Here is a 23,205-nt window from a genome sequence, read left to right as displayed (position 1 = left end):
GTAAGTAAAATTAGCAATACTAGGATGTAAAAATACTGTTACAAGTAAAGGTCTTGCATTAAAATGATTAAGTAAAAAATATACTTTAAGTACTAAAAGTTAAAGTACTCATTTTGCAGAATGGTCCATTTCTGAATGATTTACATATATTCTATTAATAGATTATAATTAGTGATGTATTATTGTGTTTTAATGTTGAAGCTGATACAGATGTACTGCTGGGTACATTGTGAAAGTACCCTCAGGGATCAATAAACTCTCGTCCTAACCTATAACAATTCATCATCATTTATTTGTTGATTTATATTTTGTATTAATAATCACAATTTGTAAAGTACAGAGAAACTAAAGTTATCGAATAATTATAGTGGAGATTTGAAGTACTGTTTTTATCTCCGAATTGTAGTGGAGTAGAAGTAGAAAGTAACTTAAAATGGAAATACTCAAGTAAATAACAAGTACCTCAAAATGACTAGTACTTAAGAAGTACTTTTCCCCACTAATACTGCATTCAGTGATTGTTTTTGGCCACTGGGGGGCAGTGCAACAAGCCGTAACCACAACACTTTAATATAATCACCTTATAAACTTGGTATGGTGTATTATAGGAGCAACACTAGCAGTCGTGTCAAACATTATCTCTGCTCTGGTTTAGTCAGTTTTTTGGCCACTTTGTAGCAGAACTTTACAACGAGCTAAGAATCAGACGCCTTTGACATATTATGACCTTGTGAAGTTGACATTTACAGATCCAGCACACGTATAGCAACATTATTATTCTTTTGAAGTTGTGTTTTCTCCACCTGATGAAGGTGGAGAAAGTCCTCCCAGCTGCTCCAGCACTGTCTACACCTTCAGTCCTCCCAGCAGCTCCAGCACTGTCTACGTTGCTGGATAGGTTCCGTCCCACCAGGTGTAACCCTCTTGTCTGAATCATTTGTAACATTTCTTATGACAGGAAAAAGTTTGTGAATAAAAATAAATCCTGCACACAGATGACCTGTTCCCTTGGCAATAATAGTTTTCCCAGTCTGGCTTTTGCCTCTTTTGTGAGTTCTTTTATCAATTGATTGCCGTATATACATTTGTGTTGGCCCGTATTCAGAGGGTGATTCCCTCTCGTTCTGTTTAACTCTGAGTAGCTGTTTAGTCTTTGTGATTATCTCTTCTCTGTACTGTCTGCATCTCTTTGCATCAGATATGACTCACCCAAAGGCCTCCATTTTTAAGTAGTTGCCGCAGCTCTGTCAAACAGGATTCAGGCTGTTTTCCTAAACCGCTGCTGCTCCCACTGTAATGCATCACCACACTTTCTTCTTTTGAAACATTTCTGACCTCAGCTCAACACTTGCAGAGGAGCGCAGGGCTCAAATAAATTAATATTATGTCATTCCTTCCTTGAAAGAAAAAAATACCTCCCCACTTTCTGTGGCTGTTTATTTATATTCATAGAAACAGTTTTTGTACGCATTTCTTTTATTCATTATTTTTCAATCCATTGATTCAAATTGAACAATCTGCTAACACTGTCTCTCATCTTTGTATAACTTGTCTCATTGAATTTCCGTCATCGAGTTCAACACAATACACTGTCTCACATTTCACTCTGCACATAATATCAAGCAGTTGTAATTCAAAGATAGCTCCCACATCAGGCTGAAGGCTTTCTGCACTGAGTACCAGATCAGGCAACGGGAAAAATAACTTCATTTATTCAGTTTGCTTTGAGTAGTAGCTAAACTAGGAGACACTTCCACACTCAAGGTACAAAATGATTTATTGAGTTTAGTTTTAGTGCAGATCCTATGTGGACTGTGAGCGCTGCAGGAGGACGTCTCAATCAGACCAAAACGTGTGTTAAACCACCTGTTGAGTGATGGCTACATCTTGTGTACTCTTGGTGTGGGGCTGTTTTTCATGGTGATAGAAGGGAAATATTAATGCTGCAGCATACCATATTTTAAACCAGCTGTGTAAAACAATCATAAAATAATGTAATGAAATCAATTCATCTTTTGTCAGAGACTTAAATATATGATTTATTCATTTCCAAGACTGTCATGTGACAGATCTCAGGCAGAAGGGTTGAATAATGTAGATTTACAAATATTATGCATGGGAATTGACAATCTTGTGATTACAACAGTTTAAACAGGAAGTCCTCCTCCTGTTTCAACATGACAATGCCAACATTTATTTTAGAGCTCAATCAGAAAATCGGTTATTTCAGTTTCTACGCAGTTAATTCATGCTCATGCCATTTTAAAGCGGGGGTAGGCTAAGCCTTTGGCAGAAAGATGACATGATGAGCAATTTGTATGGCAGCCTCTGCCACCAGGGTATGACTGTGTGTGTGAATGGGTGAATGTTGACTTCTGCTGTAAAAGTCCTTTGAGTGGTTTCAAAGACTAGAAAAGTGCTTTATAAGAGTAGTCCATTTACCATTTCACAAGGCTAAACTAGTGGTATCTTCTCTGCTACTCTGAAACGTCGCTATTGTCCAACTCTCTTTTAGATAAGTGTGTCTTCCTTTTTTGTGTTGCTTTGCAGTTTAGGCAGTTGTTGCCAATCCTAGAAAAGCAACTTTTCCTGCAGTATATTCTGCCCTTGTTTCAGACTTCCACCTTGTTTAGGGATATGCACGCACATCTACAACTGCCAATAGTAACGTCCTCTCTGTGAAATGACCTGTGATTGCTGCTGAAAGGTTAATATGGAATTTTTGTCCAATGACGCCAAAATAAACTGTCTACGAAAGGACAATGAGAGTCTGCTTTTTTAAGACGATACAAATATTTTAAAGCTGTGTCTGTCATTTATATTATTCTTCCATATTTCTGCTGTTGTATCTTCTGTACATTTGATCTTTTGGTGCCATTCATTACCCACATACAAATGCAGGAACACACTAACTCACCACAATAAACAAGCTGTGTTAATGAACCCAGAATTAATTAATTTGTGGTTATTTGATCGTGCTTTAGAGAGGCTGAAATTGATGGAAACTATTTGATTACAGCAGAGACAGCAGTAAACTGTCAAAATCTAATCTTGTTAGATTAGGTTTGGGGGTGATGCTGTGTGAGGGGTATAGAGGGAGGGAGGGACAGGGAGGGAGGGATTCTACTGTAAATGTTATTTGTTTAAAAAATCAAATCTTGGGGAAGAAAATTAAATCATAGAATTTATGACAGACTAAATATTCCAAAACACACTGTAAATCAAATTTAATCTGAAGTTTTCTTCTGCAGCTGTACACGTTTCTTTAATATAATGAATTCAAATCACAGGGACTTTACTTCAAGGCTTCACTGAGAGCTTTTTATCAGACTGTTCTCTGATCTTGTCCTTGGGGTTGGCGAGTCTGGAGAGATAAAGGGGGATCAGTCTTTTCTCTTCCCACAAAAAGTTAGACTCATCCAGCATGTGCCCTTGCACAAGGCCTGTTCTCATTCAGTGCTCTGTTCCACATGTGCAGTTTGCCCTAAAACACATTTTTCATGTCTAATTATTCACAAATGATTTAACAGACTTTCTACTAACTGCACATCTGCAGCTTACTGAGTCAAGCTGCTCAGTTCACAGTGGTATGAGCAACATACAATGTAAAGGTTAGGATTATAACCTCAACTAAACACATCCCAACTCAGGCGCAACATGTCGGTGGGGAGCTGCCAGGTCCACCACAGCCTCTGGCACCACCCACACGCAGAGCTTCTCAGCCTCTGAGAAACCCACTGTACACAACCTGCCAGCATCAAATGTCAGAGAGACGTTTTAGCAGCTAAAGATCCAGATATTTCCTTCAGTTATAGGAGACTGAAACACATCAGTGAATATTGGACTGTGATTGAGCAGGTAGTTAGGAACATGCCTCTAAATTAATGTTAATGTTGCCTGCTGTCTGTCTAAATAGGCAATTGTTTGCTAACATTTTCACCATATTAAGGTGATTATAAATCAGAGCGTAGTGTCTGTGTTGGGAAAACAACATTAACACAATGCAGTTACATTTTAAATCTGGAGATCTTTTTGTTAAACAAACCAACAGTGTGTGTATCAAAGTCTGATATATCTTCTTCCTCTTAGAGCTTCATTGACCATTAACTATTAAAACAAATCAATGAGCCACACTGCTGCACTGTGTGACATGTTCCTTCATTATGAACACACACTGTACTTTATTTTGACTCCCACACACACCGTCCTGCTGCCACAAATACTCACTAGAGCACCAAGTGTGGATTCATCCGCTGCTGAAAATAGTCCCCAACAAATGCAACACTTCCTTCTGTTAACTGCAAAACTACAGTGACCAGCTGTTTTAGTAAACTACTGAGACTTTTTCTGAAATGAACTCTAAATCAGCATAGTAACACTGTCAGACTATTGTAGTGGAGTAAAACAAAGAATATTGCCCTATGGAGTAGAAGTATAAAGTAGCATAAAATGGAAATATTCAAAAGTACGGTTTCTTTCAGGACCTTCGGCTCGCTGAAGCCATCCTTACAATAACACTGCTTTAGGAGCAACAACATTCAGGCAGGGACTGGCAGTGATGGCATGATTTTGCACTCTGCGGCTCATGTCACTGTAGTTTTACAAGCGTGACGGAGAACTCTGTTGACCTTCAGGTAATGTAAAAATGTGAAAGGACCTCTCTAGAGCTAGAGTTTGGTTATTCCGTTCTAATGTAGAAACATGGTGGAAGAGGACCCGCTCCGTATGTACACACAAAGGGCTCTAAGTGAAGGAAAACACAATAATTCTTAGTTTCAGGTGATTAGACACTAATGAAAACATAATTACGAATATTTTATTCCATTTCTGCTGATAGATCCCCCTAAATACTACACACTGGTCCTTTAAGTTGGCCTACAGGGCTTGGGTAGATGTTAGTTGCTTTCCACCACTGATGGATCCATACACTGTTTACCTGGCTGTTCGCATTAATATGTAGTATATATAATGTGTCTGAGAATTGTTTACTTTCTTCTAAGAGACTGAAACGTTGCCTCTTCTTTGTTTGTGTGAAGAGAGTTTGAGGATCATTTAATTAATTTAGTCTAAATCCTGTTAGTGAGCTCCTCATCATTATCACCTCACAAACCCCAAATTCAATCGGTGGTGACGTGCACATTTTCATTATGCTATTCCCACCGACCTAAAACCCTGAATGCTCTTTAGTTTATATAAAAGCTCTGAACACGCTCGGTGTGTGAACGCTGCCCGAGGAAGCTTGTTGATGTTTATCCAGCTAATTGGCAGCAGCGAGCGTCGATACAGTGGGAAGATGATACTGTATATATTTAGTATCCCTGATCTGTTGTTAAGTATGCCCACAGGCTGCGGCATCGTGGGATTACCTCCCAGTCTGGATTCTCGTCCCGCTGGCTTTTGTGATGTGTGATTTGAGAGGTCAACAACCTCTGAAGCTGATGTAAACGGCATGTGAGTGTCACAGTGTGCAGTGTTGTGTTCAGGTGCAGGAGAAATGTAACCACGCTGCAGATGCACTACATGTCATTGTTCAGAGCCAGATGGCTAATTTAAGAGCATCAGTGGCTGATTAAATACAGAGCTTCTCACTCCCTCTCCACTCATCTCAGAATATATGGGAATTGATTGATGACCACTAAAAATATAATTGTGTCTCTTTTATTCTTTCATTTTCTCTCAATCTAATCCCCTCTTCTCATCGCCTCTTTCTTCCTTCCATCCCCTACCTGTATCATCTCTGTGTCTGTGTCTCCATGTATCACTGTTTTCATCTCCCCTCATGTCTGCTCTTTCTTTTACTCTCCTCTATCGTTGATGATTCTCCTCCCCTATCCTCTTTTTTCCTTGTCCTATTTTTCTTCTCCTCTCTTTCCTGTCTCCTCTACCCTTCTCTCCTCCTCTCAACACTCCTGTAAACCTCCTCTCTTTATAATCGTGTCCTCATTTCTTTTTCCTCACTCCCTATTTTCTCTCCTCTCCTTTCTTTCTTCTTCTCCCTCCTCTTCTTTTTCTTCCCCTCTCTTCCTCTTCCTTGTCCTCTCCTCTATCCTGGTTTTCTCTCCTCTGCTTCTTATCCTGTCCTCTTCTACCCACCTCTCTTTCTCTCTGTCCCACTTTTCTTCTCTACTTCTCCCGTCTCATTTTCCCTTTCCTTTCTCGTCTTCTTTTTATTTACATTTCCTCCTGTATCTTTCTTCCCCTCTCCCTTCCTCTTATTCGTCTTCTCCCCATCTCTCTCAAGTCTTTTCTTTCCTCCTTCTCTCATCCCTGTATATTTATCTTTTTCTCTCTATCCTTTGCTCTTTCTTTTCTTTCACCCTCCTCTTTCTTCTTGTCATCCCTGTATCCTTCTTCTTTCCTGTCTCCCTCCTCTTCTTCATTTCTCCTGTCTTTTCTTCCCCATCTTTGTTGTCCTTTCCCCCTCTCCTCTTGTCACCCATGTATATCTTCTCTTTCCTCCCACATTCTCTAATCTTTCCCTTCCCGTCCTCTCCTCATCCCTCCCATCTTTCCTTTCCTCTTCCTCTGCCTCCCACTCTTTTTGTAGTGCTCCCCTCTCCTGTCTAGTACCTTCTTCAGATTTATCCCTTCATCCACCTCTCATCACTTCTCCATCTCTCTTTTCTTTCTCATTTTCCTGGCCTTTTCTTTACTCTCCACCTCTCTCCTTTCACTGCATCTCCTACTCGTTCCTTTAATTTCTCCTCTCTGTTACTCTCTCTCTCTCTTCTCCTCTCCTCTCCTTTCCAGCAGCAACCAGTCAACAGCAGCGGCAGCAGCAGCAGTGTCACTCAGCGCGCAACGACTCGCATGAAAGTGAGGACCTCTGCTTTTCTTTTACCTCTTTTCTTTTGGATTTTTTTTTGCACCGCCTCTTCCTCCTCTTCTCCTCTCTCCTCTTCCATTCACTCTCTTTTTTTTCAGTTATTTCTTCTCTACTTTTTGATCCTTTCTTTCTGCCACATTGATCTCTTGCGGTACTGTGTACTGTGCATTTTAAATAGGGTTTCTGTCCTTGTCCTTTCCAACTAGAACATGTAGCCATATGCTTTTCTATTTATTATTTTTTTCTCATTTCATCGTATCTCATTGGAAATAAGTATGCCAGTCTTGTTGTTTTAGTATGTCAACCTCTGGGCTCAGATGTGCTTCACAGGTATGACTTTTTTTCAAATACTAATTTAAATCATGCAAATCCTTCTCTCCGCGCAGCAGGAAAGCTGAGATGAAGCAGTATGTTTTTACAATATGATGAAATATTGACAGCAGCTGTGGTGCTGTGAGGATTTTGAGACATGCATGTGATTATTTTTTTTGCTTCCTTAACCAAAGAAACAGCTTTTGATTCTTTATTTCTTGGCAGATTTCTTTCACTGGCTTTACTCTCCGTCTCCTTTTTATACTTTCTGTTATTTCCTCACTGGCTGGCATCAGGACAATCTGTCTGCAGTGAATGCACTGGAGTTCAAACAAAAATGGGGATCATACTGTCAGATATTTAACCAGGATGGATTTATCGGAAGTATTCACTGTCATGGCCACTTTACCACCAAACTCTTCTTTGGAGAATATCAACCAGACCTCCTCTTCCTCGCCGAGATCTCCTCCTTTACCTCCTCACTCGCAGGTGGCGTCCGTGTTCATCGTGCTGGTGGTCACGGTCATCATACTGGGGACTGTAGTGGGTAACGTTCTGGTCGTGGTTGCGGTTTTTACCAGCCGAGCCCTGAGGCCGCCTCAAAACCTCTTCCTGGTGTCTCTGGCTTCAGCGGACATACTGGTGGCGACGCTAGTCATCCCCTTCTCCTTGGCTAATGAGGTGAGAAAACAGACTCTACTCTAATTCTCCATTTGCAGCTGAGATTCACATGCAATCTGTATCTGGATATCTTATCTGAACACATGTAAATAAAGGTGTAAATGCAGATAGAACAACAATTAGTTTGTCTGGATAACATCTGAAGATGGAGGCTGGAGGATTGAATCTCAGCATGATCTGTGAGGCTGTAGTGATCCTTGTAAAGTTAATCAACATTTTAGATCAACCATTATTGACAAATCAAGATTTTTACCCAATGATGGAGTTCGATAAAAAGCTAAAGGATCACCAAAGTTCACAAAGACCATGAATGTCTGTAAATTTCACGGAAATCCATCAGTTGCTGAGACATTTCAGTCAAAACCATAAATGTCAACCTGATTGTGGCGTATTTGTTCCTGCGTTTACACTGCTGAATGTTGCAGTTGGATGGAAGGGAACACATGGTCGTTGCTGGAGAAATGTTCAAATTCATCTGGAAAAATTATTAAACGCTCTACTCTTTACTGCTGCATTAAACAGACAATAGGCTAATGTATGACCATCTTGACTTTTACCAATTTCTGAATAATTCTAGAGAATTTAGTTCAAATATTTTTCTTCCTCGTATTAATGTATAGTGTTTTTTTCCTCTGTGAGGTTCTTTTCTGCACCCAGCAATGACAGTTCACTGATTTGTCCTTGCTTTTCATCAGCCATTAATACTTGAAATCTAGCCGGAGCTTCTTCTGTGTTGCATTATACATCAGGCACTTCTTGTGACTCTAACTGTTTCCTGTCTTCTGTAAATGGGCTCTGCTACATTTGGGTTCACCAAGGTTGCTCTTCCTCTCTGTAGGATAATCTTTTATCGATACATGATTTTGTTCACAACACAGGCAGTCTGGCAGTCCATTCTGTCTGGTTTACTCATAATCTTACTTCATGTCCTGTTGGTTTCGTTTTTTACAGCTCATGGACTGTTGGAGACATTCATGTTCCTCTCAGGATGAATCCTAATGACTTTGGTGTTCCTGACTTTTCATCTAGTGCCAATATGAGGTCAAATGTGTCCTACACTGTACCTGCCATTGCCAAATACCTGAAAAAGCTAATCATTAGCCTGAGCTGTACTTTGTGTTTAGTGCTAATTACGAAATGTTAGCATGCTAACACCCTAAACTGAGATGGTAAACATTATACCTGCTTAACATCAACATGTTACTGTGAGCATGTTAGCATGCTGACGTTAGCTTTTAGCTCTCGGTACTGCTGTGTCTAGGTACAGCCTCACAGAGGACATGAGTCGTGTTTTTCTCATGATTAATCATTTACTCAAGATCAGTGATTCCCAACCAGGAGTTACTGATAATTAAATTCCCCAGAAAAGCTAATGCAGCATCATCCAAATGTTGCACTGCAGCTGAGAAAGTCCAATATTTTCTTTCAGAAAACAATCTATGAAGAAGAGGCAAATATGGGACCTTTCTCTTGAAACAGAGTTTATTTTGACTACAGAGCACATGCTCTGGAGGAATGAGATCGTTATTTTACAGTTTCTTGCCGCTCTGAAAAGATAGTTGGCTTAAAACATTTTTGAGAGGGCTGATATGAACTCACAGGGGAAAACTTACTGAGAGGTTTTCATTCAAACTAAACACAGTTGCAGTGAACATGGCAGTAATGAGATATTGACTGAAATGTTTTTTTTAGGCGCAATAATCCTTTATGCACCTCAAGGCCACGTTCCTCTGCAGGAAAATGTTAATTGGTTTCTTCTCTTTCCAGGTCATGGGCTACTGGTACTTTGGTTCCACCTGGTGCTCCTTCTACCTGGCTCTGGACGTCCTCTTTTGCACTTCCTCTATTGTCCACCTCTGCGCCATCAGCCTCGACCGCTACTGGTCCGTCACTAAAGCCGTTAGTTACAACCGCAAACGGACGCCCAAACGAATTAAGGCGATGATCAGCGTCGTGTGGCTCATATCTATCGTCATCTCCTCCCCGCCGCTTCTCATGACGCAGAAGGAGGGTGATTTGGTGATGGAGGAGGAAGAGGGTGACACACAGATGCAGGAGTGTCTTCTCAACAACCAGACGTGGTACATCCTCTTCTCCTGCCTCGTGTCCTTCTTCGCTCCGGGTGTCATCATGATACTTGTGTATTGCAAGATCTACCGCGTTGCCAAGCAGCGAGCCTCCACCGTGTTTGTGGCGAAGAACAAGGTGGAGCGGCAGCCATCGCAGTCAGAGACCTGCTTTGTGGGCAGCCCCAGGAGCTGCCAAAGAGCCGGCTGCAGTGAATCCCTGTATGAGCTGGATAGCCCGCGGCCCGCCAACCGTCACAGCTCTTCCAACATTGACAGCAACAGCAGCAGCAACAAGAGAGGAGAGCTGGACGATATTCACGTGGAGGAGAGGAGCATCGAGACCGAAATAAAAACATCTTCCTTGTTTTCTTCGGCTCTTCGCTTCCCCATGAGAGCCGGCGGAAGTACAAAAACAGAGGAGCGGAAGGACGCGGAGGGGTCATCAAACAGGTTGAAGCCTCCTCCTCCTCCTCCATCCTGCGCCTCCATATCATGGGCATCATCGGAGAACTGCTCTCACCACCTCCTCCTCCCGTCTCCAGTGCCTCGCCGCAGCAGGCAGATGTCTCTGTCCAAAAACAAAGTGGCACAAATGAGGGAGAAGCGCTTCACGTTTGTTCTGGCCGTGGTAATGGGGGCATTTGTCGTCTGCTGGTTCCCATTCTTCTTCACTTACAGTCTCCACGCTGTCTGCAGAGAGAGCTGCACGATCCCCGATACACTCTTCAAACTGTTTTTCTGGATCGGATACTGCAACAGCTGCCTGAACCCCATCATATACACCATCTTTAACCGAGACTTCAGGAGGGCCTTCAAGAAGATTTTATTCCAGACTCATAAACGAACATAAGATGAAAATGTACGTGTGTTGATGTGAGTGTGAGTGGCCTCACACAGAAACAGACACAGAATCAAACACAGATGTGTGTGCGCACATTTTAATCCTGTTTTCCACTGTGCTGTCATACTGACATTAAAGGGCTTGCCATACAGCTTGCGTGTTGATTTATTACTCAGAAACTCATTTATTAAAATCACTTCCTATCTTAGTGTAAACAGGAGGAAGATGATTATGACACATGAAACTGTGAGTGGAAGTGTTTTCAATGCTGCTCCTTTGATGCAATAACAATTCAACATTACAATGTGGGTTTTGCCTGAATTTGAATGTTAATTAGAGGAAAATGTCCACAGGGTTATGAACTACTTCCCCGCAGAGCGCGGAGATGTGCACTGTAGGAAGCCCACTGACTGGCTCTGCAAACCTTATATTGACACTACAGCAGATTTATAAGGAACTGGGAAAAACCAAACAATGAGTTGTTGATGGCTTTCTGTGCCCCTCAGTGATTAAACACCAGCAGCACCCAAAACTTTAACTTTAACTTCAAGAAGACATAAAGAACAGAAAGTCGAATGAAAGTTAACAGTTTTCACGAAGCAGCAATGTTCTGTTGACACTGCACAGCTCAGGGGCAAAGACATTAAACATGCATGTGCAGCGAGCAGATGGGCTTTGTCTCTCTACACAGAAAGACAAAAGAGAAAGAACAGAAAAGAGAGTTATATACCCAAGCTTAATAAACCTCAGACTCATACAACAATAAATAATTATGCTCTGAACCTTAAGATGAAATAACTGTACCGGCCGATGTGGGCTGCCGTCTTTACTGTCTGAGTGCTGAATCCTGCCTCAACCTGGGAACTGACACAACAAACTTCAAAACGTCAAAGCGTACTGTTGATTTAATCACTTCAAGCAGATTGTGAAAAAAAGGTATTTTGTTGCTTTTAATTTTGGATGATAATCCAACGAGATGCTTTTATCCTTTCAAACACAAAGTGGCAGAAGACTTCACAAGTCCAAGGCCAAAAGCAATGTTACATCATCATTCTCGTTGCCATGCAACAACAACTCGGAAGTTGCCAAATTATCTCACCTGAAGTAACACAGAGTATAATACCGGTGTTAGAGTGTGATAAAGTGCCCTCTAGGTCACACTGGAAAAAAAGTTATACAGCCATATAAGCTGCCGAACATGCTAGAAAACGTTTGTATTTCTTCTGCCCCTGCCCCTCAGACAGCCTGAATCCGCCTGTGGTTTTGGCTTTTATATTTGATGCAGATAAAGAGCAAATAGTTTGCGTGAGGTAGAGGACAAAATAAAGAGCAGCACATGGTCCTACATCGTATTCCCATCCTCTCTATATTCTGGCAGGCTTCAGATTGTTTTACTAAAGTGCTCGGAGGACTGAACCAGAATCTTGGTTGCAATCTGTGTCAGATGGAAAGATATCAGTTTTGAGGCATGCCAAATGGTGTAATGAAAACCAACTTCACTTTAATCACGGTGCTACAATGTTAACAGCAGACAAAACGTCATCAACTCACATAAAACAAAACGACCAGCTGTGCACCGCGAGCTGCCTGCATCCAAAATCCTCAAGAGGAGCCAGTTATGTCTAGGGAAAAGAGACGAATCTGCAGTGTGAATTTAAGGTTAATTTGTTTTTTTTTCAGTGACGTTCATTTGTTTAGAAGCGTTGTAGTAGCGATAACATTGTGTGATTTTGGTCCTACATTTATGACACTGTCAGGAGTTTAATGTAGCCTGTCTGCAGTCACTAAATGACTCTAAATGAGACTACATGACAACCCTTAGTTTGTGCGCTAGTTATTCTTCTTTTTGGGTTTCATGAGCGGTTGGCAACCAGCATATTAGCTGCATTACCGCCACCTCTCTTATACTACTTTACTCAAAAACTTTAGCCTTGACCTCTGATCTTCTAAATAGGACTTGTAAATCGTGTCTCTCTGTACCTTGTTTTATATCCTGTCCACCTTCTCTTCAGACCTACATGTGCAGGAAACCACTCTTAACATAACAGCTTAAAGTCTTGTTTCTTGCGCTGACTGGTCGGATCTCTTAAACTGAAACAGAATTGGAGCAGATTAAAGTCCCTGGTTTATTCTCCTCTACCGAATGCAGAATCAAAAGTCCTGTCAGCGTCTCCACTGAGTATACTCCCAGATCATTCCAACAACTTTTTATCTTCTGGAACTGAAAACTAGCTCCTAGAAGATTGGCATCAGCTCTTTGGAATAATGTTTGCTTCACAATAATTGGCTCCTTCACAACTGAGTGGTTAGTAACATCCAATTATACTCATGGTTGTCAATCAGCCCTGAGTTTATATGGTGCGGGACAGACGGACAGTTTTTCTGTGTTTGCTGTCGGACGGAGATTTCAACTCGCCATTATGCTGCCGTATAAGCGAGGTATCGTAGAATCTGCACAGTAACTCAAGCTGTCAAAGAAATGTCAAGTCAGGTCAAGTCAATTTATAGCACCAGATCATAAGAGAAGTTATCTCAATACACTTTCCATAAAGAGCATGTCTAGATCACACGCTTTAATTTACAGAGACCCAACATAACATTCCCCGTGAGCAAGCAGTGCGACAGTGACAAGAAAAAAACTCCCCTAAATGTACTCAAGTACTTTCCACCACTGGAGATTAAATATTGCCATTTATGGCTTCTGCTTGGTTGCAGGTGATGTTGTGTTGCTGGATGCTCAGTTTGCTATCCTGCCACTGAAACTCTTCAAAATACACAATGTATGTGTATTAATTTGCAAATGTACTATTCATATTGCAGTTGATACCTTGTGGTCTGGCAAGTGTTTGCCTTGTTTCTGTTGTCCAAAGTGATCATTTAAATACTTAGCATATTTCCCTCTCAATGGTTACAATGGTTATCTCACCATTGCACTACGTAACTACAAAGGTGCACTCAGTAGAGGCTTCTTAGAAACGTCCCGCAGTTACTGTGAGATCTGCTGTTCGAGCAGCGAACCGTTACGTTTCATAATCTTTTTTAGCTTCTTTAGTATAATAAATAAACAAAATAACTCACAAAATCTCAAGAAAGCAAATAGTCTTATACTTTTTGTCCTTATTCAACAGTCAAAAACCGTACAACTGAATTCAAGTTTTCGTCTTGCCCCCGCAAGCAATGTGTAGAGCAGCCACTGGGCCTCCGTGCTAAGACGCTAGCTAACTCGCTTCTTTGCAGCAGTGACATGACCGATTACTAAAATGAATACTGCATATTTATATGAATCATATGTAGATCAGTAACGCAGGTCTGATATCCAATAAGTGAAAAGCTGTTAGCCAGATAAAACTCACCAAGCTGTTTCCCCCCCGCGACGTACTGAGCAGTGTGTCCAGTTCCGTTAGCTGTTAGCTAAGCCAAACCCGACGTCCAAAACAGACCAAACTGACGGTGTTGTTGTTGCTCACTTGCGCCAAGTACCGGTTGAGGGGAGTAGTGAGGAGTCAGCAGTCAACAAGGGTATAAAGCAGGGATATGTTTAGCATTTGTTTAGAGAATGTGTCAAGTCACTGAAAGCACGAGAGTTTCTTGAGCATACAAGGACACAAAATGAGCACACGAAATATGAACAGATGCAGCAATATTGGAGGTTAGCACTAGACAAAAGATGAGATGCCCTCACACGCACGTACTCATGATCCCTTGGCGGAGATAATAATAGGTTTTGACTACAAAGAGGTATCCTTTAACTTGCACTCATTTGAGCCGACATTTAATGAGCTCTAAAAACCGAATCAACATGAAATAGTTTTAGCAGGGAGGCTGCAGACAGCTTTGTCATCATCTTCAAGAGTTCTGTATCATTACTGTCTCGTGCCCAGAGAAGCTCTGCCATACCCAGAGTGTTAAAAGACCTCCAGTTGATGTTTCATAAGCCTGAAACTGACATTGTTGAGCGTTCATTTGAATGCATGTAGGAGGTGCTGGTTATGTTAAAATCCTGCAGTTGCTTGGCTTGTTGGTCTGAGGCTCACAGCCACACTGAGGAACTCAATGGTTCTTCTCCTGCCACGTGGAGCGATGACACAAGGTCAACACATCCACAATACATTACCTAGTCTCTGACTGTGTGGGTGTTAATGACTGTGTGGGTGTTAATGATCAGCTACAAGCCAGAATTATGTTAAGCAGCAAAGAACCAGTCCAACAGCAGCGGCAGCAGCAGCAGTGCACTCAGCGGCAACGACTCGCATGAAAGTGAGGACTGCTTTTCTTTTACCTCTTTTCTTTGGGATTTTTTTTTGCACGCCTCTTCCTCCTCTTCTCCTCTCTCCTCTTCCATTCACTCTCTTTTTTTCAGTTATTTCTTCTCTACTTTTTGATCCTTTCTTTCTGCCACATTGATCTATTGCGGTACTGTGTACTGTGCATTTTAAATAGGGTTTCTTCCTTGTCCTTTCCAACTAGAACATGTAGCCATATGCTTTTCTATTTATATTTTTTTCTCATTTCATCGTATCTCCTGAAATAAGTATGCCAGTTGGGTTTTAGTATGTCAACCTCTGGGCTCAGATGTGCTTACCAGGTTATGACTTTTTTCAATACTAATTTAAATCATGCAAATCCTTCTCTCCGCCGACAGCAGGAAAGCTGAGATGAGAGCAGTATGTTTTTACAATATGATGAAATATTGACAGCAGCTGTGGTGCTGTGAGGATTTTGAGAAAGCATGTGATTATTTTTGCTTCCTTAACCAAAGAAACAGCTTTGATTCTTTATTTCTTGGCAGATTTCTTTACTGGCTTTACTCTCCGTCTCCTTTTTATACTTTCTGTTATTTCCTCACTGGCTGGCATAGGACAATCTGTCTGCAGTGAATGCACTGGAGTTCAAACAAAAGGGGATCATACTGTCAGATATTTAACCAGGAGATTTATCGAAGTATTCACGTCATGGCCACTTTACCACCAAACTCTTCTTTGGAGAATATCAACCAGACCTCTCTTCCTCGCCGAGATCTCCTCCTTTACCTCCTTCACATCGCAGGTGGCGTCCGTGGTTCATCGTGCTGGTGGTCACGGTCATCATACTGGGGACTGGTAGTGGGTAACGTTCTGGTCGTGTTGCGGTTTTTACCAGCGAGCCCTGAGGCCGCCTCAAACCTTTCCTGGTGTCTCTGGCTTCAGCGGACATCTACTGGTGGCGACGCTAGTCATCCCCTTCTCCTTGGCTCAATGAGGTGGAAAACAGACTTCTCTAATTTCTCCATTTGCAGCTGAGATTCACATGCACTCGTATCTGGATATCTTTCTGAACACATGTAAATAAGGTGATTGAAATGCAGATTAGAACACAATTAGTTTGTCGGGAAACATCTGAAGATTGGGCTGGAGGATTGATCTCAGCATGATCTGTGAGGTGTAGGTATCCTTGTAAAGTTATCAACATTTTAGTATCAACCCTATTGAAAATAAGATTTTACCCAATGATGGATGCGATAAAAAAGCTAAGGATCACCAAAGTTCACAAAGACACATGAATGTCTGTAAATTTCACGGAAATCCATCAGTTGCTGAGACATTTCAGTCAAAACCATAAATGTCAACCTGATTGTGGCGTATTTGTTCCTGCGTTTACATGCTGAATGTTGCAGTGGATGGAAGGGAACACATGGTCGTTGCTGGTAAGAAATGTTCAAATTCATCTGGAAAATTATTTAAACGCTCTACTCTTACTGCTGGCATTTAAACAGCACATAGGCTAATGTATGACCATCTTGACTTTTACCAATTTCTGAATAATTCTAGAGAAATTTAGTTTCAAATATTTTCTTCTCGTATTAATGTATAGTGTTTTTTCCTCTGTGAGGCTCTTTTTGCACCCAGCAATGACAGTTCACTGATTTGTCCTTGCTTTCATCAGCATTAATACTTGAAATCTAGCCGGAGCTTCTTCTGTGTTGATTATACATCAGGCAACTATTGGACTCTAACTGTTTCCTGGTTTGTAAATGGGCTCTGCTACATTTGGTTCACCAAGGTGCTCTTCCTCTCTGTAGGATAATCTTTATCGATACATGATTTTGTACAACACAGGCAGTCTGGCAGTCCATTCTGTCTGGTTTACTCATAATCTTACTTCATGTCCTGTTGGTTTCGTTTTTTTACAGCTCATGGACTGTGGAGACATTCATGTTCCTCTCAGGATGAATCCTAATGACTTTGGTGTTCCTGACTTTATTCTGATGCCAATATGAGGTCAATGTGTCCTACACTGTACCTGCCATTGCCAAATACCTGGAAAAAGCTAATCATTAGCCTGAGCTTGTACTTTGTGTTTAGTGCTAAGTACGAAATGTTAGCCTGGCTAACACCATAAACTGAGAGGTAAACATTAACCTGCTTAACCTCAACATGTTACTGTGAGCATGTTAGCATGCGACGTTAGCTTTTAGCTCGGTCTACTGCTGTGTCTAGGTACAGCCTCCAGAGGAATGAGTCGTGTTTTTCTCATTGATTAATCATTTAACTCAAGATCAGTGAATCCCAACCAGGAGTTACTGATAATTAAATTCCCCAGAAAAGCTAATGCAGCATCATCCAAATGTTGCACTGCCAGCTGAGAAAGTCCAATATTTTCTTTCAGAAAACAATCTATGAGAGAAGACAAATATGGGACCCTTTCTCTTGAAACAGAGTTTATTTTGACTACAGAGCACATGCTCGGAGGATGAATCGTATTCAGTTTTTTTTTTTTGCCGCTCTGAAAAGATTAGTTGGCTTAAAACATTTTGAGAGGGCTGAGATGAACTCAAGGGGAAAACTTACTGAGAGGTTTTCATTCAAACTAAACACAGTTGCAGTAACATGGCAGTAATGAGATATGACTGAAATGTTTTTTTAGGCGCAATAATCCTTTATGCACCCTCAAGGCCACGTTCCTCTGCAGGAAAATGTTTAATTGGTTTCTTCTCTTTCAGGTCATGGGTCTACTGGTACTTTGGATCCACTGGTGCTCCTTTACCTGGCTCTGGACGTCTCTTTTGCACTTCCTTCTATGTCACCTCTGCCGCCATCGCCTCGACCCTACTGGTCCGTCACTAAGTCCGTTAGTTACAACCGCAAACGGGAACGCCCAACGGAATAAGGCGATGATCAGCGTCGGTGGTCATATATAGTCATCCTCTCCCGCCGCTTCTCATGACGCAGAAGGAGGGTGATTTGGTGATGGAGGAGGAAGAGGGGTGACACACGATGCAGGAGTGTCTTCTCAACAACAAGACGTGGTAATCCTCTTCTCCTGCCTCGTGTTTCTTCGCGTGGGTGTCATCATTGATACTTGTGTATTGCAAGATCTACCGCGGTGCCAAGCAGCGAGCCTCCACCTTGTTTGTGGCGAAGAACAAGGGTGGAGCGGCAGCATCGCAGTCAAGAGACCTGCTTTGTGGGCAGCCCCAGGAGCTGCCAAAGAGCCGGCTGCAGTGAATCCCTGTATGAGCTGGATAGCCCGCGGCCGCCCCAACGTCAAGCTCTTCCAACATTGACAGCAACAGCAGCCAGCAACAAGAGAGGAGAGCTGGACGAATTCACGTGGAGGAGAGGAGCATCGAGACCCGAAATAAAAACATCTCCTGTTTTCTTCGGCTCTTCGCACCCATGAGAGCCGGCGGAAGTACAAAAAACAGAGGAGCGGAAGGACGCGGAGGGGTCATCAAACAGGTTGAAGCCTCCTCTCCTCCTCCCCCTGCGCTCCATATCATGGGCATCATCGGAGGAAACGCTCACCACTCCTCCTCCGTCTCCAGTGCCTCGCCGCAGCAGGCAGATGTCTCTGTCCAAAAACAAGTGGCACAAAATGAGAGGAGAGAAGCGCTTTCAGTGTGTGCCGGGTGTAATGGGGGCATTTTGTCTGCTGCGTTCCCATTCTTCTTCACTTACAGTCTCCACGCTGTCTGCAGGAGAAGCTGCACGATCCCCGATACACTCTCAAAACTGTTTTTCTGGATCGGATACTGCAAAAGTGCATGAACCCCATCATATACAAATCTTTAACCGAGACTTCAGAGAGGGCCTTCAAGAAGTTTTATCCAGACTCATTAAACGAACATAAGATGAAAATGTACGTGTGTTGATGTGAGTGTGAGTGGCCTCACCAAGAAACAGACACAGAATCAAAACACAGATGTGTGTGCGCCCATTTTATCCTGTTTTCCACTGTGCTGTCATACTGACATTAAAGGGCTTGCATACAGCTTGCGTGTTGATTTATTATCAGAAACTCATTTATTAAAAAGCACTTCTATCTTAGTGTAACACAGGAGGAAGATGTATGACACATGAAAATGTGAGTGGAAGTGTTTTTCAATGCTGCTCCTTTGATTGCAATAACAATTCAACCTACAAGTGGGGCTTTTGCCTGAATTTGAATGTTAATTAGAGGAAAATGTCCACAGGGTTATGAACTTACTTCCCCCGCAGAGCGCGGAGATGTGCACTGTAGGAAAGCCCACTGGAGTGGCTCTGCAAACCTTATATTGACACTACAGCAGATTATAAGGAACTGGGAAAAAACCAAACAATGAGTTGTGATGGCTTCTGTGCCCTCCGGATTATTAAACACCAGCAGCACCCAAAACTTTAACTTTAACTCAGAAGACATAAAGAACAGAAAGACGAATGAAGTTAACAGTTTTCCGAGCAGCAGCAATGTTCTGTTGACACTGCACAGCTCAGGGGCAAAGGACATTAAACATGCATTGCAGCGAGGCAGAGTGGGCTTGTCTCTCTACACAGAAGACAAAAGAGAAAGAACAGAAAAGAGAGTTTATATACCCAAGCTTAATAAACCTCAGACTCATACAACAATAAATAATTATGCTCGAACCTTAGATGAAATAACTGTAACGGCCGATGTGGGCTGCCGTCTTTACGTCTGAGTGCTGAATTCTGCCTCAACTGGGAACTGACACAACAAAACTTCAAAACGTCAAAGCGTACTGTTTTGATTTAATCACTTCAAGCAGATTGTGAAAAAAAGGTATTTGTTGCTTTTAATTTTGAGATGATATCCAACGAGATGTTTTGATCCTTTCAAACACCAAGTGGCAGAAGACTTCACAAGTCCAAGGCCAAAAGCAAGTGACATACTCTCTTCTCGTTGCCATGCACAACAAAACTCGGAAGTTGCAAATTATCTCACCTGAAGTAACACCAGAGTATAATACGGCGGTTTAGAGTGTGATAAGGAGCCCTCTAGGTCACACTGGAAAAAAAAAGTTATACAGCCATATAAGCGCCGAACATGCTAGGAAAACGTTTGTATTTCTTTTGCCCCTGCCCCTCAGACCAGCCTGTATCCGCCTGTGGTTTTGGCTTTTATATTGGATGCAGATAAAGAGCAAATAGTTTGCGTGAGGTAGAGGACAAAATAAGAGCAGCACATGGTCTACATCGTATTCCCATCCTCTTATATTCTGGCAGGCTTCAGATTGTTTTACTAAAGTGCTCGGAGGACTGAACCCAGAATCTTGGTTGCAATCTGTGCCAGATGGAAAGATATCAGTTTGAGGCATGCCAAATGGTGTAATGAAAACCAACTTCACTTTAATCACGGTGTGCAAATGTTAACAGCAGACAAAACTCATCAACTCACATAAACAAAACGACCAGCTTTGCACCGCGAGCTGCCTGCCATCCCAAATCCTCAGAGGAGCCAGTTATGTCTAGGGAAAAGGAACGAATCTGCAGTGTGAATGAAGGTAATTTGTTTTTTTTTTTTTTCGAGTGACGTTCATTGATCCGCTGCTGAAAATAGTCCCCAACAAATGCAACACTTCCTTCTGTTAACTGCAAAACTACAGTGACCAGCTGTTTTAGTAAACTACTGAGACTTTTTCTGAAATGAACTCTAAATCAGCATAGTAACACTGTCAGACTATTGTAGTGGAGTAAAACAAAGAATATTGCCCTATGGAGTAGAAGTATAAAGTAGCATAAAATGGAAATATTCAAAAGTACGGTTTCTTTCAGGACCTTCGGCTCGCTGAAGCCATCCTTACAATAACACTGCTTTAGGAGCAACAACATTCAGGCAGGGACTGGCAGTGATGGCATGATTTTGCACTCTGCGGCTCATGTCACTGTAGTTTTACAAGCGTGACGGAGAACTCTGTTGACCTTCAGGTAATGTAAAAATGTGAAAGGACCTCTCTAGAGCTAGAGTTTGGTTATTCCGTTCTAATGTAGAAACATGGTGGAAGAGGACCCGCTCCGTATGTACACACAAAGGGCTCTAAGTGAAGGAAAACACAATAATTCTTAGTTTCAGGTGATTAGACACTAATGAAAACATAATTACGAATATTTTATTCCATTTCTGCTGATAGATCCCCCTAAATACTACACACTGGTCCTTTAAGTTGGCCTACAGGGCTTGGGTAGATGTTAGTTGCCTTTCCACCACTGATGGATCCATACACTGTTTACCTGGCTGTTCGCATTAATATGTAGTATATATAATGTGTCTGAGAATTGTTTACTTTCTTCTAAGAGACTGAAACGTTGCCTCTTCTTTGTTTGTGTGAAGAGAGTTTGAGGATCATTTAATTAATTTAGTCTAAATCCTGTTAGTGAGCTCCTCATCATTATCACCTCACAAACCCCCAAATTCAATCGGTGGTGACGTGCACATTTTCATTATGCTATTCCCACCGACCTAAAACCCTGAATGCTCTTTAGTTTATATAAAAGCTCTGAACACGCTCGGTGTGTGAACGCTGCCCGAGGAAGCTTGTTGATGTTTATCCAGCTAATTGGCAGCAGCGAGCGTCGATACAGTGGGAAGATGATACTGTATATATTTAGTATCCCTGAGCTGTTGTTAAGTATGCCCACAGGCTGCGGGCATCGTGGGATTACCTCCCAGTCTGGATTCTCGTCCCGCTGGCTTTTGTGATGTGTGATTTGAGAGGTCAACAACCTCTGAAGCTGATGTAAACGGCATGTGAGTGTCACAGTGTGCAGTGTTGTGTTCAGGTGCAGGAGAAATGTAACCACGCTGCAGATGCACTACATGTCATTGTTCAGGAGCCAGATGGCTAATTTAAGAGCATCAGTGGCTGATTAAATACAGAGCTTCTCACTCCCTCTCCACTCATCTCAGAATATATGGAATTGATTGATGACCACTAAAAATATAATTGTGTCTCTTTTATTCTTTCATTTTCTCTCAATCTAATCCCCCTCTTCTCATCGCCTCTTTCTTCCTTCCATCCCCTACCTGTATCATCTCTGTGTCTGTGTCTCCATGTATCACTGTTTTCATCTCCCCTCATGTCTGCTCTTTCTTTTACTCTCCTCTATCGTTGATGATTCTCCTCCCCTATCCTCTTTTTTCCTTGTCCTATTTTTCTTCTCCTCTCTTTCCTGTCTCCTCTACCCTTCTCTCCTCCTCTCAACACTCCTGTAAACCTCCTCTCTTTATAATCGTGTCCTCATTTCTTTTTCCTCACTCCCTATTTTCTCTCCTCTCCTTTCTTTCTCTTCTCCCTCCTCTTCTTTTTCTTCCCCTCTCTTCTCTTCCTTGTCCTCTCCTCTATCCTGGTTTTCTCTCCTCTGCTTCTTATCCTGTCCTCTTCTACCCACCTCTCTTTCTCTCTGTCCCACTTTTCTTCTCTACTTCTCCCGTCTCATTTTCCCTTTCCTTTCTCGTCTTCTTTTATTTACATTTCCTCCTGTATCTTTCTTCCCCTCTCCCTTCCTCTTATTCGTCTTCTCCCCATCTCTCTCAAGTCTTTCTTTCCTCCTTCTCTCATCCCTGTATATTTATCTTTTTCTCTCTATCCTTTGCTCTTTCTTTTCTTTCACCCTCCTCTTTCTTCTTGTCATCCCTGTATCCTTCTTCTTTCCTGTCTCCCTCCTCTTCTTCATTTCTCCTGTCTTTCTTCCCCATCTTTGTTGTCCTTTCCCCCCTCTCCTCTTGTCACCCATGTATATCTTCTCTTTCCTCCCACATTCTCTAATCTTTCCCTTCCCGTCCTCTCCTCATCCCTCCCATCTTTCCTTTCCTCTTCCTCTGCCTCCCACTCTTTTTGTAGTGCTCCCCTCTCCTGTCTAGTACCTTCTTCAGATTTATCCCTTCATCCACCTCTCATCACTTCTCCATCTCTCTTTTCTTTCTCATTTTCCTGGCCTTTTCTTTACTCTCCACCTCTCTCCTTTCACTGCATCTCCTACTCGTTCCTTTAATTTCTCCTCTCTGTTACTCTCTCTCTCTCTTCTCCTCTCTTCTCCTTTCCAGCAGCAACCAGTCAACAGCAGCGGCAGCAGCAGCAGTGTCACTCAGCGCGCAACGACTCGCATGAAAGTGAGGACCTCTGCTTTTCTTTTACCTCTTTTCTTTTGGATTTTTTTTTGCACCGCCTCTTCCTCCTCTTCTCCTCTCTCCTCTTCCATTCACTCTCTTTTTTTTCAGTTATT

General features: G+C 42.1%; 1 protein-coding gene across 1 annotated transcript; it reads left to right on the top strand.

The window, feature by feature from the left end:
- Positions 1–7,507: 7,507 nt before the first annotated feature.
- On the top strand, positions 7,508–10,738 carry LOC115006489 (alpha-2Db adrenergic receptor-like). Its single transcript, XM_029428772.1, has 2 exons — positions 7,508–7,819; positions 9,587–10,738. Exons 1-2 carry the CDS (start codon positions 7,508–7,510, stop codon positions 10,736–10,738), a joined length of 1,464 nt encoding a protein of 487 aa, XP_029284632.1.
- The last annotated feature ends 12,467 nt before the right edge of the window (positions 10,739–23,205 follow it).

The sequence above is a fragment of the Cottoperca gobio genome, chromosome 3 (assembly GCF_900634415.1).
Source record: "Cottoperca gobio chromosome 3, fCotGob3.1, whole genome shotgun sequence".
In the NCBI taxonomy this organism is placed as follows: domain Eukaryota; kingdom Metazoa; phylum Chordata; class Actinopteri; order Perciformes; family Bovichtidae; genus Cottoperca; species Cottoperca gobio.
The sequence above is the reverse complement of the archived record's forward strand: the minus strand, read 5'-3'. Positions and strand labels throughout refer to the sequence as shown.